The 19,881-nt window shown below is 38.2% G+C and overlaps 1 protein-coding gene across 7 annotated transcripts in view; it reads left to right on the forward strand.

Moving 5' to 3' along the window:
- Nucleotides 1-19,881, forward strand: part of PDE4D (phosphodiesterase 4D) — a gene marked incomplete at both ends in the record, with an annotated part of 1,136,097 nt that overhangs the window by 842,414 nt on the left and 273,802 nt on the right. The window contains one exon of one of the 7 annotated variants that reach the window (XM_079703999.1): nucleotides 2,867-2,931. The exons of the other annotated variants lie outside the window; for them this stretch is intronic. Coding sequence (XP_079560125.1) covers nucleotides 2,867-2,931 — 65 coding nt within the window. Of the gene's footprint in view, nucleotides 1-2,866; nucleotides 2,932-19,881 lie in introns of those variants that run through there. 7 annotated transcript variants of the gene reach the window in all.

The raw sequence follows: 19,881 nt of genomic DNA on the forward strand, positions 1-19,881 counted from the left end.
GTTTCTTTGGGCACAGGGATGATATATTAGTCATTATAGGACTGTTACACAGTGTTTAGGAGATACCCAACAAGTGGGCTAGCATTTTCAGAGATAGATTCTTGGAATACGTGTAACATTGAGCAGCACACAGGACAGCACTAACCTAAAGAGGTTAAAGATGTGTCTGTGACAGGGAAGGGAGTGCCGGTGAGCTAAGTGATCTCACTGGGACAGAGAGCCTTCTGGGGGATGGTGGAACACAAGACTGACTATTTCAGGAGAGTTTAACACACAACATTCAGACATTACATTTTGTGATCACTGTCATTTTCTTTCTGAAATGACAATTAGAAGATATTTGCTAGACCTTGCATGATAGAGAACAGTGCTTCAAATAAGTAATAGTAGTTGGTTACTTTTACTCAGTCTGGGTTTTTTTTCCCCACATTAAAATTCCAAGAAAAAAAGATAAACCTCTTTTTGTAAGCCCCCTCCCTCTGAAAAATGAGTAGGTCCCTCAGCTTTCTTTTGAATTTCTGAAAGTATGTGATTGGTTAACCTGCCTTAAAGTGGCAGCAACATGTTAAACATGGAACAGAGCCAAGAATCCATGAAGGTCCCTGAATAGTCATAGGAAAACTGAAAAGCTTAAGGAGATAACTATATGTCAAGCAGTTTATTGGTATTTACCTGAAGAGGCCTGAGGGTCACTCAGAGGAGACTAAATAATAAATGCACCTTGAAGTGTGACCAGGGGAGGAGCTGAAGTGTTTGTTGTAATGAGCAGCCAGAGGTCTGGCGGGATGCCTTACTACATTAATTTTCCAAGTCCTTTGGGTGGGTCACAATTGCGCTAAAACATCCTGCCTGCAAATGCTAAATAAATACCAAGTTCACGTCAGACTAGAGAACCAACGTACTAACTAATGTCATTTAAGAAGTCAGAATGCTTAAATTATTTTTCACTTGATAGTTCACATCCAAAATAATTGAAGTTGGCACACCCAGAGAAATATATATCCTCGGTGTAAATGTTTAGAGGGATGGGGAGGGAGGTCAAATCCTCTTCTCTTAGAAGCAATTTGAATTGTTTTGTTTGTTTTTTGTGTGTTTTTTAAAATTTTATTGGAGTATACTTGATTTGCAATGTCATGCTAGTTTCAGGTGTACAGAAAAGTGATTCAGTTATACATATACATATTTATTCTTTTTCAGATTCTTATCCCATATAAATTATTACAGAATATTGAGTAGAGTTCCCTGTGCTATACAATAGGTCCTTGTTGGTTATCTATTTATATACAGTAGTGTGTATATGTTAATCCCAAGCTCCTAATTTATCCCTCCCCCCAACGTTTCCCCTTTGGTAACCATAAGTTTGTTTTCAAAATGGGTAGGTTTAATTATGTTTACTATAATAGAAAAGTTTTTATTTCAGATGTAGGAGGTGGGGCAGGGGTTGGTCTTCACGATAAGGGATGTTGAGGTGATATGATATAAGCTTCATTCCTTACTGAAGAACTGTTAGGAATTTGCAAACCCAGAGTCTTGGTATATATAAATCAATGAAATTTGCATATGATTTTCAAAATGAAATAAGGTTTAGAAAACATTGTGCAAGGAAACAGCCTCAGTACATGCAGCCACTTGCCTAGCAGAAATTCATTAGATTTTTCAGTTTAAACATCACAGCATGACCTGATGCAACGTTGCCTGCTACATTCTGTTGGATTTTTAAGAGGCAGTTTGCGTCTCTACAACCAAACCCAAAGCATGACATTTCATTAAATGTGCTCAAAATGAACAGCTGCTAAGTTCCCCAAGTCCTCTCAACTTTGCTTTTGACTAGAAATTTTTAGTTTTCAGTGCCAGACTTTGAGAAAATGATTTTTTTTTTTTTTTTTTTTTTGAGGGAGGAAAAACAAGTCTGTGGAAAAGGGGTGTGTCCCTTATGAAGGTGCTCAGGGAGTCTTACCCTGAATAACACAGACACCTCATTTCGCAGAGGAGGAAATGGTTTTATAAATTTTGAGATGTATTCTGCCTGCTTGGCTGCTTTACACTCCAGGTCTCTGGTGCTGACCTGCAGCGAAGCTTTATAAGTTTCAGCAATTGACGAGGCTGGCTGGGCGCCAGGTCTTTTTTTTTTTTCCCCCTCTTACTTCCCTGCGATGTTTTGAACTGCCTTCCTACAGACGTCATACAGCCCTTGAGGAATAGTTTCTGCCTGGTGAGACTGAATGATAGTTCTCATTCACAAAGGCTTGGAGTCAGATTCTAAGCAGGGGACACAACGGAAATTACGTTCACAGGTACAGCAGCGAGCCCAACTCAAGTGTGGAGAGCTTTGTTCCCTCCATGACTTATTGGCTCCCCCGGGAGAAGAGTGTTTTCCTGTGGTCGCCCTGAAATGGAACTTCACTGACAGCTCTGTGGTGTTACTGTACCTCGCGGTCATTTTCGTTTCCTTTCTCTCTACCTGAGCACTTTTAGAGTGTCAGAAACCTTTAAACCTTTTATTGCAGAATTGCAAAAAGGATGCGATCAAGTGGCTCTTTCACTGTGTTGGTTGCCCTTGTGACCAGATGAAGAATAGATTCAAAATCCAGTTCCTCCCTTGGCAATGCAAAACAGAAAACAAACTGTCACTTAAGACCAGCCCGGTGCTGGCGTAAATTCAATATGAAAGAGGAAAAAGCTCCTATGTCTTAGAAGCCTCCCTCTGTTCTGGACTGGGGACAGGAGCTGGACTCCGGGAAATTTGGATTTCTTCAAACAACCTCCTTTGGAAATGGAATATATTTCAAGCCATCTTTGTCAAAACACAGCTGAAATGTATTAATCAGAATACTTGAAGATTGTTTCTTTTTTTTTTTCCTCCAAAATGAGCATTATTATGAAGCCAAGATCCCGGTCTACAAGTTCCCTGAGGACTTCGGAGGGAGTGTGGTAACGTGCTTTTCTCTCCTGCTTCTCACCTTCTTTCCTTTTAAGATTGACGTAATAGTGGAGTATTTAGTAATTGCTGACTCGGAGGTTCAAGAATTAAGTGTGATGTTAAAGCTTTGTAAGAAAGAGCACACTGTTGGTGACACTTTCATTCTCTATTTTGTGCCTGATTTTGTCTGTTTTAAAAACAGTGGTACTCACACTTTTTTTTTTTAAAGTCCACGTGGACCATAGCAATTCATCTGGTGACAGTTTTTAGAAGAGGAAGGAAACTTGCAAAAAACGTTGGGAGTTTAGAAAATGAAAACTTGTCATTTTTCACCGCCTGATCAGGCTGTGTGTTTTCTTATGTTTCTTGCCTGATGCAAGCAGGCTGGTAGTTGACAGTCTTTGCCATGGTCTTTAAAAGTAGTACCTTGGCTTTTAGCACATGTGTGTTAGCGTAATTAATAACGTCATATATTTTAATCATATGAACCAACTTGAATTTAACTATGACTAAATGTATATCAAGTTGCTTATCATTCAGGAATCTCCTACGTTTTATTTTGTTAATATAGTGTTCCCTGATAATTATGATTTTTGGTAATTTTAGTGTTTTCATCCTAACAAAAAGTATGTTAATTTCAATTTATTGCAATATTTAATTCTACTATTTCCTCATTATTGTTTGATGTAGTCATACACACATGGTCCTTAAGGAATAGTTTCTCAATAAAGTAGTTTTTGTGTCTCAAATAGTTATTTACAAAAATATTTTTATGGCTGTTTCAGAGGTTAATTTTCCTTTGTTTATCTTAGTGATTGATTGTAAATAAATAAATAAGCTCACCTTTTTGAAATGGAAATAATCCTTCAGACAGGAGAATTAAAAGCAATGATTGAAGGCAGGTGTTGGGGATAGGATGGAAGCAGGCAGGTAAAATGTATTACATATAATTATGTGAGCAGGCAAATACACAAATAAATACTTACATTATTTGCATAAGGAATTCAGCCCACATTTATGTGATTGGGTTATCATTTGCTGTTATTGTACTAGTGTTTTATAGGGGACTAGAATCAAGAGTTGTCCCTTCAGTGGTATTTCTGTGAGTTTTAATAAACTATAGATGCAGATTTCATCTCATATCACTTGTGATTTTTTAAATAAATATGTGCAATAAATTCCTCCTTGAGTTTATTTAAAGAAAAGGTTGCATCTGCAAACAAATTTGTATGGCTCTTTTATGCCAAGTAATAAATACTGGGAAATAGTTAGAAGCCTTCTATTAGTTACCATAGCTAATATAAATCTCTAATATAAATGGGTGATCAGAATTTATAAAATTCACTTGTGATTTCTATCCTCTTATACGTGAATAAATAGTATTTAACCAACCTATTTCTTATTTTTGCCTAAAATGCTGGGAGACATTTCCAAATTCAGGGTTCAATCAATCAGGAACAGTTAGTTCATTTCAGGCGTCTAGTAACATTGACATCCTTTACTCTTCTGAGAGTGTCATGGTCTGTTTTTTTTTTTTTTTTTTTTTTTTTTGCGGTACGCGGGCCTCTCACTGTTGTGGCCTCTCCCGTTGCGGAGCACAGGCTCCGGACGCGCAGGCTCAGCAGCCATGGCTCACGGGCCCAGCCGCTCCGCGGCATGTGGGATCTTCCCGGACCGGGGCACGAACCCGTGTCCCCTGCATCGGCAGGCGGACTCTCAACCACTGCGCCACCAGGGAAGCCCTCATGGTCTGTTTTTATCCACAACTATTCTATTTTATTATTCTAAATTATAAAAGGTATCATCATAGATAAATAGGGCCACAATTCAAAGTATATTTTTAAAAATATTGATTTATGAATGTGTATATTGTTCCATTTAGTTTTAAATAGTTTGCGTAGTGTTTGGGTCAGAATGGTGTTTATGTAAGAAATAAATGTCTCTCTTTATGCTGATGATTCCTAATGGCACACTACGGAAACTCCCAGTTATTAATCTGACATCTGTCTTATTAATAATATAACTGTTTAGGTATATCACTGCTACCTCTAAATCATTTGACCTGAGATTGTAATTGCTGTAATTAGTTTAACTGTTTTATTATCCCTTTTATCATTCAAATTCTATGCACACATTTATTTATTTATATTTATATTTTTAAATAGTAGAATCTACATAGATTATACATCAGGTGTATAGAGGAAATATACATGTGTATGTGTATACGTATACATCTGATTAGGAGATTACATGGCAAACTCCTAATGATATTATATACCCTTCCTCTTAATTCATCTACTTAAAAAACACTCCTTACTTATAGTTAAAATTCTATTAATTTCCAAAAATAAGATTAAAATAATCTTGAAATTAATCTGTTTCCTGATTATATAATATTGTAAATATATATAAATTTAAAGTATTAGATAACAAGAATATATACTAGGTAGCTTTTAGCACGTGTTTTTTTTTTTAACACCTTTATTGGAGTATAATTGCTTTAGAATGGTGTGTTAGTTGCTGCTGTACAACAAAGTGAATCAGCTATACATATACATATATCCCCATATCTCCTCCCTCTTGCGTCTCCCTCCCACCCTCCCTATCCCACCCCTCTAGGTGGTCACAAAGCACCGAGCTGATCTCCCTGTAACACATCTTTATATGTGTAGATGTCTGTATATCTGGTAAACAACAACTTGCTCAGTGTCTAAAGTATGGCAGATAAGCATTTCAATACTGTACAGATGTGATTTTCTGAATAACATTGCTTCTTAGATCAATAAATGATTTCTCTTTTCTATTAACTCTCTCCTCCTAAGGTTATAAAAGTTCGGGCTGGCTGAGAATTCTTATTTTGGCCTCATGACCATAGTAAGAGTATTTGAGTAGACTAAAACTACTAGTTTTCTAACTGAGAATAAAAAGATGTAACAACAAAAATATTTTGGAGGGAAAATTACTTATAACCCCCACTATCCCATCCTCAACTATTCCCATTTTTCACTTAACTTACATATCTTGAACAGTTGTAAATTCTGTGCTCTGCTCTTTCATTTACATGTCAGCGTGTACTTTTGTAATAATAATACTTCTAGCTTTCATTTTATTGAGTATCTCTTGTGAATGTGGACTCTGTAGAGAATTTTACATACAGTATCCTGTTTAGTCCTTATAACAAAATTGAAAGGAAGGAGTTGTTAACCCATATTTTACAGATGAAGAAGTGAACCTAAGAGATAAAATAACTTGAACAAGGCCTTTTAACTGCCAGGGAGGGCTGGGATCGAACCCAAGTCAGCCTACTTCCGAAGCAGTGCTCTTTTTATTTCAGCATTTGCCTCCCTCTGCTGTCTATCTAACTACCATGTTTAATGACTGTAAAATTATTCATCTTATGACTATATCTAAATGCACTAAAATATTTGGTTAGATATTGGGCTATTGAAGAAATAAATTGGAAGTTGTCTTTTTATAGGTATGATAGCCTACAAAGTTTAAGGCTGATGTTGGGCATCGAAAAATGACTATTTGAAAAACTTTTGTAATTATTTTCTACTGGTAGCAAATAAGGTTCTCTGTTCCCTATTAAAGAGAAATAAGAAGCAAAAGTCAGTGCTTCTCAGTTCTGAATAAATAGATCATCTTTCCAATTACATTAGCAAGTTTTTCTTTGTTCTCTGCAAGCTCTGTAAGGCTTCAGGTAAGAAGCAAGTACTATGTCTCAGACTTCGTATGAAGTTTCATACTGTTTTAAGCCAGCTTTGAAAAAGATACACAATCTTCCTTTTTACATCTTTTATCTTACAGGCTTTTGTAAATGGGAAAACAAATGGAATTTGCATACTTTCTGCCTGTTCAGAATACACTGACTTGGCTTAGGGAAGTGACTATTTTCAAGATTGGTTCAGAGTTTTGAACCTGCAATAAACTTTTTTGATCCTATTACCTAAGTTTGTATCATATCTGGTATATAATACACCTAGAGATAAGCAGCTTTGAAGAGAAGTGGTTAAGATACCTTGAATATTATTTAAAACATAAAAAATGTGTTAATGCCAGGGAAGCACAGAGTGGATCACAGATAGGTTTACTCTTTAAAGTCATGAATTGTGGAGAAAGCCACTTGTCCGCTCTATGTCTAACTTGCTTTGTGTCCCTGGAGAAGCCACCTAGTCCCTCTATAGCCAGGTTTACTCACCTGTCAAATAAAGGGAATGAGCTAGATCAGTGAATTTCAAACATGTATTTTCAATGAACACTTTTTACAAATGATATGCTAATATAAATAAGGAAATGTGTACAAAGCATTTAAAATTATATGTTTATATTTGGTATATAGAGATAAATTTTTTAAAGTATATATGTATGGTATATATAAGTAAATATCTATAAACATACATAAAACAGCCACTGAGCTAGCACCTTTACTGTCCACCCTTGCAGTACCTTTAAAGAGCTTTTTTGAAAACCACTTTGCTAATAAACTACGATGATCCTTTATAGTTCTACTTTCTGTAGTGCTACACTGCCACTGGAGAGTCATTTGTGTTTTCCGTATCCCTTTGTGGACTGGGATAAACTTGCTGGTGATTAAACTTCCTGGGAAGTTCAAATAACAACAGTTCAAAGACTTGAAAGACTTTAACGTTAGGGGAAAATTCTCATTTCTGGGAAATCACAGAAGAGTTCTAGTTAAGAGCCATTCATTTTATTTAGCATCTTCTTAGTTTCTACAAATTTATTTTAAACTTGTTTTGGGTGGGAAAATCATTGTTTATTACATATACAGATAGTGGACGTCAGGAGTACAGCATGGCAGTTGATAAAGAAATGCTGAATTGGTATTGAATTCTTTAGAAGAAAGGTGTTTCTTTAGTTTGGGTATTGACAAAATGGGGTTTTCAACCACTTTTTCTATCATGTCACTGGTGACTAAAGGTCATAGGTTAAATTGCCCTGTGCAGCACTTTCCTTAGCTACACTGCAATCTATAGACTCCACATGAACAGAACTGGCTGTGGTTATGTGTGCAGCAACACTTACTCCGACCTGTAACTCTACTCTTTTCTTCCCCAACACCATGGTGTTGGCCCCATCACTAAAACCTGCCTTTCAGCATAGGTTTTTACCTAATAAGGTCCTATTAGTCCCTCTGTCAGTCATTCCAATCATGTAGTGAATTTTATCAGAAGGAGTGAAGATATGAATGTAATCATGGGTATAGGAGTAGTTAGTCATGGATCCATCCAACTGTTACTAGCAAGATTGAGAAAAGTAGATTCTAAGATGAAGCTGAAGAGATTCAAGGAGATTTTCCTTAGGGAAAGATGCCTGAGAGATATGTATAAATATTCTGAATAATAGTAATACTAAACAGATAGAATTGCAAAAGCCTGGATAGAGGTAAGAAGAATGGGACCTGGTTGCTATTAACTAGGTTGGTGAAGAATATAGTCAGAAAGAAAGCACAGTCTTAATGAAAAGCCAACGTAGATTTTTAAAGGAGCTCCTCCAGAGATTATCCAACTTCTCAAGAGATAAAACAGAGGTGTTTTCATCTCTTGAGAAGATATATTAGAAAATGGATAGTAGAAGTAAAGGATGCTCTAGCCAAAAGCACCCAGTCTCTCCAGGGATCCGAGCCTCCAGGAAGCCTGGGGTATCACAGAGGCACAAAGACCAAAGACAGTGAGCCTGGATAAGGTACTATTAAGTGTAACCACATAAACATAACTAATGGGAGGCCATGCCTGTGATGTGTCTCAGCTCTCTAAATGCCTTGCTCTGTGGTCAAGTTTGGCCTAAACTCGGAAGTCCTTCAGAAGGATGGAGAATAGGTAGAAGTCCAGAACCTATGGATGCAGCTCTTAGCATAACAGGGGAGGTATGAATGATATATGTTTATTATCTACCTTCAGCCTTCCGTGGGGGTTGGCTCTCCTAGGAGCATCCTGGGTGATGCGTGAGGGTGTGAATTGGGGAAGCTAAGCTAAGTTGCTCTTCAGAAAAAAGTGAGAAACAACGAGGGAAAGATTGTGGGAAAGAGCTGAAGAAATGGTTAGAGAAGTAAGAGGGACGGTCAGAGGAGAGCCCGGAAGAACTCCAGCCCGTTTTGAACCAGACATCCACCATCTGGCACCCTGCCCTGTTTAATTACACTGCCACCTTCTGGCAAAAGCTCCGATAATGAACTCGAATGTGGTAGTGGGGTTTTTTGTTTGGTTGGTTTTTTGGTTTTTTTCTCCCCCTCATGTCAGCACTAAGAACTTCTGCCAACGGATAAAGAAAGTCAGCTTCAAGTCTTTCCATTTCTCTGGTAGGTGAGGGAAAACAAGAAATTAAAAAACTAGAAACTAGGCGTAGAATATATGCACACCAGGATTACAGCTTCCAAAGCTTCCTTACTGGAAAAGTGCTGATGTTTTACAACCTGCACAGTTCAGACATTTTGTTTATATCTAATACTAATCTCCCTTGCTTAAATTTTAACCTATTTCTTCCTAGTTATCAGGGGTGGTGAATCAGTAGATTCTCCTTTATGATATTTGAAAACTGCTAGTAAGTGACTTCATGGTCTTTTTTCATTTTATATTGCAAAATATTCATTCTGAATTGTAGAGATGGACCAGTGTGACTTGTTAAAAGGTTTCATAAAACATAGTTTCAATACGTCATTGTTTTCAAGCCTCACATAGAAGAGTGTTCCCATTGTGCCACATTCTCTATCCTGTTTAAAATACATTCAAGATAAGAAATTCAACTTTCTAAAATGAATATGTATGAAATATTCATGCATATATTCAATACAGAAAATAATAATCCCTAACATCCATGATTTCATTCCACTGCAGTGTGGTACAGAATTTCTTTTTTGTGTCAAGGGATTTATATGACCAATACTATTTTAGTTAGGATAAATTCCTGCAGAATGTGTCAACTTTTTTTTTTTTTTTTTTGCGGTAAGCAGGCCTCTCACTGCTGTGGCCTCTCCCATTGCGGAGCACAGGCTCCGGACGTGCAGGCTCAGCGGCCACGGCTCACGGGCCCAGCCGCTCCGCGGCATGTGGGATCTTCCTGGACCGGGGCACGAACCCATGTCCCCTGCATTGGCAGGCGGACTCTCAACCACTGCGCCACCAGGGAAGCCCCCTGCAGAATGTGTCAACTTCTAACCAATGCCATTCTGGCCTACAGACAGCCACTGCTGTAATGTTTCATCTGATACAGCTTTGTCATGGAACAGCAGGTAGCTGATTGGCAGCTAGATCACCAGCTAGCTAGGACAGCAGCTCAGTCTATAGTGGTAATCGGAGTGGTGACTGTTGTAATGAGGACAGCTGTACAATATTGAGCCCCTACTGTTTGTCAGACACTGGACTTGGTGCTGTACATGATGTAGCTCATGATGTCTTCATAACAACTATATGAGATAAAACTTGTATTTAACTCGCAGTGCTGAAGGAAACATGGTCTAATTCTAAATCCCACATCTGTCACTGTTGTTGTTGTTGTTTTATTTGCTTTTCCCCACTATCTCCACTGCTTTGGCCGCCCACGGTTCTGCCTCCTGGCATTCCAAAAGTGGTCAGTAGGCTGCTGCTTTATACCTTTGCTTCCTGTCCTAGATGGTTCAAGTTTCTCCTTTTAACCATGTGCAACTCAAGAACAAATATCTTTTGTATTTGTCTGCCTTCTTTCTCAAGATTTGCACACAAGCCTTCCACCATGGACCATAGAGATGGATGGAGAAGTAGAAAGTGGACTTTGACCCAGATTCGTTCTCTAGAGATCTCGCTAATTCCTGATGCGTTCAATTTATTGACCCTCTCCCCCTGGTCAGACTATAAATTGCACTGTCTTCTTCCTCTCTGGCATTTGACCAGTGAGTAGAACCATAAAATCTTGGAAATGAATGGGACTACAGAGAATAACCTATAATCTAATTCTCCCCACCCCTGACCATATTTCGGAAGTGGACAAGTTTTGCTTAACATTTCTAGTCAAGTAGGGTCAAGAAAAATGGTTAGAAACAATGTCAGTGATTTTGTGGCAACAGATTCTGTTGGAGAAATATTTTCTAAAAACAAACATGAAGTTCGAGGTGAAATAGCTAAAATTTTGTCAGCCAAATGTGTGAAATCATTTCTATTTATAAGTTGTATGGGATTTTAATGTAATTCTTAAACTTATGTTTGTGAAGTTAGCTAACACCATGATAATTCTGTCATAACTTCTCAAAAAATTGGATTGGAGGAATATGTACGGAGAGGTATGGCACATGAGACCTCAGTGATCTCCTGAAGGAAATTTAAGACAGTGCTTTGACCAAAGTCCTGCCCAGATAACTGAACTCTGATCACTACATTTTTTGGAAGTCACATAGCTAATTAGGTTGCTAAAATCCATGTCTTGAAATTGTAACTTCACTCCTCTCTGTTCTCCTAATATAGTCTTCACAGAAATAAAAATCATGGTAATTGTTATTTACTAAGTGCTTCTGTGTGGCAGGTACCAGGCTATGCATCTGACAAGAATTATCCCATGAAGTCCCCAACCTAAATCCTGTGAAGCACCCATTCTTATCATTCCTCATTTTATAGGTTAGTGAGGCAAACTTGCTTGCCCAATGTTGCGTGGCAAATAAGAGAATTTCATGGATTCACATGCTTTTTAAAATTATTAAATGTTACCTTTAGTAATGATATATATGTTAATATGTCAAATGAGTTAATTAACTCAATTAAAATTAATTAAAATCCTTAGCACAGTAGCTGATTCCTCATGGGTACCAGGAAATGTTAGCTTGTATTACGCATTTTTCAAGTTTGTATATTAGTGGTACTTTTTAAATAGTCAAGAACTATAAGTGTGAAACTGATTCAGTCTATAAGGGCTTCTTTTCCATAAGGCAGTCTTCTTGGGCACACCTCAAACAGAGCACTTATACAGAAGCTAGATGTTCTGGATAAATCACATTCACACTGTGATTCAAAGAAGATTTACTTCTATTCAGGTGGGTGGATCAAAGCAGTAAACTACCTAGAGAAGGTGGCAGAAGAAGAAGTCATCAGTTCAAAGCTAAAATGCCTCTGATCTAGTTATTTAAAAATTGGTCAGAATCCTCTAGGGCAGCAGTCCAGGCAGGGGGTTAATCTCACAGGAATGGCTGGGAGCCTGGACTTTATCCATAGATGCATCTGTGTTAAGACTTTCTCCATGTAACCTTCCTACTTGGGGCCTCCTGGTGGTTCTGTGTTACTCTATCTCACTGCCAGGCCTTCCCTACCTCTCTAGATCCCCTGTTCCTCTTGTCCTGACATGCATTCTGGGTGGTGTAATTCATAGATGGTTATCTCCTAATTCACAGGTTGTTATCTCTGTAGCCTGCTTAAACTCCTTCTTAAGCAGATCCCAGACTGGGTAGGACTCCTATTTCGTTTATCCTGCCATCCTAGCATAGCAAAAAAGGTCTTAAGCCTCTTTCTCCATCTGTTTCTAGAAAGACAACAGGCAAAAAAGGGGATCTGTTTAGAAGATCTGTTTCTATGGCCCAGAGTAGGATTGCTTCAGGATGAGCTGAAGAGCATAGAGGCTAGAAATGTAGTGAATCCAGTGGTTTCATGAGAGCAGTTAATTAGTATTCCATTGTCTCTGGTATCTACTTATTTTATTATGAGTAGTTACCAATAAAATGTGTAAAAGTATTTCTTTGTTATAATTAACAACTGTACATTGGGTTAAAAAGTGTGATTGAGGGTGGAGTTAACCACCTTGAGGGAAAAAACTGGGTCACTAAAGATTCCCTGAATCTCTGCTTGGAAAAAAATATGCCCAATTATTTATCTGAGTCCTTTTGTTAAAATTGCATCTAATTGTATATGAATCAGTGTTTCCATAGTAATGTAAAAGACAGAAAGCAGCAAACTTGCTGATAGCAAACATGCCTTTATAAAGGTGTGATTATAATTGGGAAAATCATTTTACATACATACGGGTGAAATTTTACCCTGACCTAGAAATACATTGAAATTTGTCCTTAACTGTAAGGTCTTTCTCACATAAATAACGAAAGAATTAGACAGTCCTCATTGTTTAAAAGCAAGGTGGCTTATCGCTTTCATCTGTGGTCAGTAAGTAGTAGCCACATGGAATAAAGTACTGGGAGCTGCACTGGGACTCAGAAAAAGTGCTACCATCGATTGGTGATGCCCCCAGAGAGACGAGGAGCATAGTGTGGCTGTTTGCCATTTAAGTGGCCCTGGTGATCTCAGAATTCTTTATATCTAAACTCTGCCATTAAATTTGCATGCAAATGAAGTTGTATCAAAAGCAGGATTTGTACATCCGTACAAATGTGCGTGTATACTTTTTAGAAATTTTTGACATGTTTTTGGTCATTTGTCACCTATGAAAAACATGTGTGCATATCATAAACCATAACAACTCTTTTTGGATGTTGCAAACCAGAAAAAGAAAGAAAGAAAAATTAGTAATTCTAATTATCAGTGGCTACCCTTATAATCACCATCCAGATTAAAAATAATGCTACCAGTAACCCTACAGCCACCTCTGTGCCTCTTTCAGCCACTGCCCACCAGCACCAGGTATAACAACTATCCTGATATCAAAAAGCACAGAATACTATTTTCTACTTTTGAATGTTATGTAAAAGGAGTAATACAGTTTGTAATACAATTTTTGTGGCTGGTTGGGTTTTTTTCCCCTGCAAATAGATGTTTGAGGGTTTATCCCATGTTGATGTAGCTGTATGTAGTTCATTCATTCTCACTAATGTATAGTTAATTAAGCAAACTTTTGTTTGAAATATAAATTCAGGGCAAAAATTATTTATGCTAATTGCTTAGATCACAGTTTGGTATATAGGACTATATGAGCATTTAAAACTGTTTTCAATTTACCGTAATCATCTGAATACAATTTCATGTGCAAACTCTGTTGCTTAGATTCACCCTCAATGGACGTTTCTTCTGGGAAGCCTTCCTAGCCTCCCCATTCAGAATGAAAATGCCCTTCTATGTGTTCTCAGGAGACTGGGTCCATTTCTCTAGCACAGCTCTTGAAGCATTGCAACAATGGTCAGCTTTCTTGCCTGCCTGTCCTCTGGGACTGTGAATGGGTTGTAGAGTAGACTGGGTTTACTCATCTTTGTACCTGTGCGCCCAGCACAGTGCTTGTCCCATCAGCAGCATTCCACATCTGTCTGGTGCATGCAGAGAGAACAGAGAGTGGTTTTACATCACCAAGAAAACGTTCCAATCTGTTTTTTTTTTTTTTTTTTTTTTTTTTGTGGTACGCGGGCCTCTCACTGTTGTGGCCTCTCCCGTTGCGGAGCACAGGCTCCGGATGCGCAGGCTCAGCAGCCATGGCTCACGGGCCCAGCCGCTCCGCGGCATATGGGATCCTCCCAGACCGGGGCACGAACCCGTATCCCCTGCATCGGCAGGCGGACTCTCAACCACTGCGCCACCAGGGAGGCCCCCAATCTGTTTTTATGTTTACTTTTCTTTTAATAGATGGCACTCTGCTAGGGATTGTACTGAGTGAGTTGTGGAGACAGAGTTTACTCTCTGGGGCAAGGAATTGTGAAGTATTAGATCAGGGAGGATGTTTGCCTGTTTCCTGTGGGCTTCACCCTTAGTTTCCCACCTTCACTAGTAATTCCAGCCTCAACACTTTAACTCATTCCCTCATGAGTCTCCTGTTCTAGAATCTACACTTCCCAGTTTTCCTCAACATCTCCTTGCCTGAGTGACTCATCTCAGGACCATCAACTAGTCGTGAATGGCTCGTACAGATGCTGATGTGTGTTGCACACATTAATCAGCCAGTTGACGTGGCTGACCTTCTCTAACTCTATCAATGTAGTGGTCTCTCCATCTGAGAGATCTGCTGGGGCTGAGGACCATGACCACCACTTCAGGCTCACCCCAGCTTCATTGTCAGCCTTTTGAAACCAAACACAGCTGTCCCATCAGACAGACTCTGTAGCTGGGATGCTGAGTCAGAGACCCAAGTGTGGCCTAGAGCCCTAACAAATGGAGTTGAACTCTGACCTCCAAAGTCAGGGTTAGCGTTCCTGCCTGGATTATGCACTTTTCCCACTATTAAGTTGCTTTTAGCTTTACCACACTTCTAGATTTAAATTTTTTGGAATGCTAAGAAATTAAGGCCTAATCCTTAGTAATTGAGAAAGTGATTTGTTTTTAGTGTCAGACAAGATCATTTTCTAGCCACTCGACCATGTAATCTGATTCTATAGCTTAAAATGTATAGTCCTTAAAGAAGAGTTTTGTTTCTGTAGCTCTTTTATTAGTTGCAAAAGTAAACATGCATTTTTCTTTTTTTTTTTAATACTTTATTTTTTTAAATTAATTAATTTTATTTTGGGGGGCTGCGTTGGGTCTTTGTTGCTGCACATGGGCTTTCTCTAGTTGCAACGAGCAGGGGCTACTCTTCATTGTGGTGCATGGGCTTCTCATTGCGATGGCCTCTCTTGTTGCAGAGCACGGGCTCTAGGCGCACGGGCTTCAATAGTTGTGGCTCGCGGGCTCTAGAGCTCAGGCTCAGTATTTGTGATGCATGGGCTTAGTTGCTCCGCAGCATGTGAGGTCTTCCCGGACCAGGGCTCAAACCCATGTCCCCTGCATTGGGAGGCGGATTCTTAACCACTACGCACCAAGGCAGTCCATCGTGCATTTTTCATTGCTTCACTTAACAATGTTTATTAACTCAGTTCTTCCCCCAGGCACCCTGATGGCTCTTAGAAAGACACTGATGAAGTATTAGCCCTCACCTTCATCAAATTTCCAATCCAATGACTTTCTAAACTATTCCTGTGGGGCAGAGGATTTCTACTTTAACATTTTTCTATATCCCTGGTATATTTTTTACTTTCATGATAAAAGTACATTTATAGTTTAAAAGTGGCTCAGTTGCTGTCAAAAATCCCGTGGTGAACAGAATAATTTAAAAACCTCACTGCTTAAATTTGGGGTGGGATTATATGAAATAAATCGGGAATATTTGATTTTTTTTTTAAACCAAATATTTTCCCTGGGCTAGAGGGATATTTTCATTCTAGGTAAATTGTTTATTCACTCACCTCCTAACAAGGCCATGTCAGCCAAATTAAATATTTAAGTTCATTATATTTAAATAAGTTTTAAAACCAACAGATTTCTTTCATATTTAGGTGAATTTAGCTTTTAATTTTTCAAACAGAAAATATGTAAACTAGGGAATTTTAATGTATAGAGGAAGAGAACATGAGAAGGGAGCATCAGAAAAATAGGAAGAAATGAAGTTTAAACAAAAATAACTCAGGTTGACATTTGACATAGTTTAATTTATTGCCAAAATGTGTGTCTTCACAGATAATCTCCAGGAGACTTTAGTTTTTATAGGTCCTAGTTAAGTTTTTGTTTGCTTGTTTGTTTGTTTTTTGTGGTACACGGGCCTCTCACTGTTGTGGCCTCTCCCGTTGAGGAGCACAGGCTCCGGACACGCAGGCTCAGCGGCCATGGCTCACGGGCCCAGCCGCTCCGCGGCACGTGGGATCCTCCCGGACCGGGGCACGAACCCATGTCCCCTACATCGGCAGGAGGACACTCTCAACCACTGCGCCACCAGGGAAGCCCCCTAGTTAAGTTTTGAAAAATGTTTGAGGGCTCTATTTCACTAACAAGGGAAATAAACTTATCCTTTCCACAAATGACTGCTACTAGCTTCTTTGCCAGCTCTGTAAATAAACTCATTTTACTGTTACCATGGTTAAGTGCAGTAATATTCCTTTAAACATCTTGCATAATCCGTGGCTTCAACTGCATTAATCTAACTAAGGTCATGTCATCAAATAGGGATCTAATAGGAGCTTTGGAAAGAACTGTCAAAGACCAGATTCCATGTAGAAATCAGAAGAAAATGCCATTCATGTCCCACTGTAGTTCAGTGTAAAGGATTTGCCCTTAGTGATTACAGCTGCCATACAAGGGGACCACACAACAATGGAAAACCTGTTTGCCAACAAAATATCAAATTATTATCAGACTTTCACGGTGAACCATATTATTACATGATTCCCATCAAAAATCTGGACTACTGGTATTTTTGTGCAATTATAACAGCTCCAGCTGTATATTAACTAGCTTTGAAATCAGTCTGACATTAGAACCTACCCCATTTAGTATACTGTAACTTTTCAGTACATATTGTGGGCAATTCCATAAATAACTTTTATAAACTTTAGCCAGTCGTCAGAAAAACTATAAGATTTTGTTTATAAACTTTATAAAGTTTATTTATAAGATTTTAATTAAATTACAAATTAATTTCTCACTTGAATCTCCTACTTCTCCCAGCATTATACCTTTGTTCACCCCTTCTTAAATGACTAGTTTTGAAATTTTTTTTTTCTACTTCTAGTTTTGTTCTGTTGGTGATTTGACTTCCTTTGTAAACTGTTGGTAATTTCACATATAAAGCACAGACGTTCATCCTTTTAAATTTCACCCATGTGTTGTACCCTAATAGTCATCAATTTCCAATACACAGAGAAACATTTTAGATAATTTACTTCAATAAACTAGAAAATTTGTTCAAAGCACCAAACCTGTTTGCTTCCATGATTCATGCCATTTTTATGTTAGTGAATGTATACACAAGAGATAGGTAAAGTACGAATACAGACCTATACGTGCAAGCCTGGACTTCCCCAAATCTTTAAAGTGCTAAATTCCCTTGGTGCCAATCGCTCAAGTCATTTCACGTTCGCTCAGTTGCTTCCTGAAAATTGCATAGGTATAACCAACCCTGTAAATTTCAAATTCACATAAAGAAGTTCTAGCCTTCAAAGCAAGACTTAATTGAATACCAAATGAATACCTATTGTTTTCTGAAATATTTCTGAATAAAAATTGCTTTTAAAGTCTTCTTTGACTTTCTGTATTCTTTCTTAAAATATTTATTTATTTATTTATTCGTTCATTTATTATTTTTGGCTGCGTCACAGGCTTCTCTCTAGTTGTGGCATGCGGGCTCCAGAGCTCCAGAGTGTGAGGGCTCAGTAGTGCACTCAGTAGAGGGCTCAGTAGCTCAGTATTTGAATGAATACTTCATTCAAAGTATTTCTATTTCTTTAGACCTTAGGAAAATACAGGATATGGCATCACAGAGCTGAAACTCGAGGACGTTTGGAATTGCCAACAATAGGTCATGGGGAGATGGGGAGGGTCCTGAAGTCAGGTCAAGTTCAAAACTAGGCTCCTCCAATTACAAGCTGGGTGATCTTGGACCCAGGGAAAAACAATCCTTGGAGTTCCTAGAAAGGCTGAATGAAAGACTTCATGGAAAGTGCTTGCTTGGCACAAAGCTGGGCACACAACAAACCAAATAAGTGTTAGCCAGCTTATTATGATTAGGAGGGAAAAACTCCTAATAATGTTTTCTTGTTTATGTTTTAATCTTAGTTTTCATGTTAGTGTAGACTCAAGTTACTCTTTGATACGAGTTATTATTTGAGGACGTAAGAATTTTGGCCATTTAACAAAATGGTATAAGGTATGGCATGTATATGATCTTTCACAAGTGAAATGATAATGGAAATTTTACTGTAAAAAATGTCATAACAGCTCTAGGTAAAATCTCATAATTGTTTAATATGAAGATTAATACATGTAAATCTTGGCTTGATCTAAACTTATTATTCTATTAAATAAATTTACATGAATATGGAGTAAATCAACCTCACTTCCAGCTAAATCTAGCCTGAAGCCTTCTTTGACATAGCCCTCTTAAAAATAGATATTATTTTCTCAATATTACAGTATTTAGAAATATGTTACTTTGTTGTGTGCTTAAACACATATAAGTTACATTTTAATAGTAGTCTACAATGATGCCACAAGAAGATAGAGATATAAAATGCTTTTTTATGAGAAGTAGTTCAACCAGGCTTTTTGTTTAGGGCAGTTTGCTGTAGTTTTGTGTAGGGTAGTTTCTATATATTTCTATACAGACAAATACATATTTGATCTGTTCTATGTGCCAGGCTCTGAGGATGCATTGGTACCTCCCTCCCTTCATGGATCTTACTGAGTAAAAATAATTATTTTTAATTATGTCTAATTAACAAATAAAATGATTCCCAATATGGTAAGTGCAGTGAAGAGAATACTACAGAGGACTAAATTAATGTTTGTGTGTGTGTGTGTGTCCTGGAGATGTACTTTAGTTGGGTGGTTGGGGAAGCTGAGAACTGAAGGAACCCGTCAAGTAAAACAAGGGGAGAAGAGGATTACCTCATTTATATGGGCCTCACGTTCAGATTTCCCGTGAAAATTGGAAATCTTGAAATGATGGGTTCCCCACTGTCAATCCTTGGTTTTGGTCTTTGGCTGGGTCGTTTTCTAGCACCAGCCTAACCTCAGGTGCTAGAATGTTCTTGAGAGTCCTGGTGGGCTGAGGTCAGAGAAAGTGAACATCACTTAGGGATGGAAGGAGAGCCTTCTGGAGTAAAGGTGCCCCCAGGATGATATGCAGCTACACATTTCTCCTCTTAATACAAAGTTTAAGAGCCTCCCAAGAGTTGACTTGCTAGGATTGGAAAGCATTTTTTATTAGGCTTAAGATTTTCAATGCCTTGCAGTGCCTCTCCCAGCCAAGGAAACTATAGACATTCCAGAAATCACTAAGAACTACTTAGCCCTGTGATCACACTTAAAACATAGCACTGGCATCTGTGTTTCCTTATGGCAGATTTACCTCTATTTTAGGTAACAAGTCACTGTTGAATTTTCTCTTGCTGTGAGTATGTAGATTTCAGTGTTCTAATACCTCTATGGGCTAAATTTAAAGTTTGAATTCAAATCGTAATTGGTAAATGGATATATATGTGTAAAAACATGGTTCTAGCAACTGGTTAGAGTAATTTTCCCAGAGGA

The sequence above is a fragment of the Hyperoodon ampullatus genome, assembly GCF_949752795.1.
Source record: "Hyperoodon ampullatus genome assembly, chromosome: 4".
NCBI lineage: Eukaryota > Metazoa > Chordata > Mammalia > Artiodactyla > Ziphiidae > Hyperoodon > Hyperoodon ampullatus.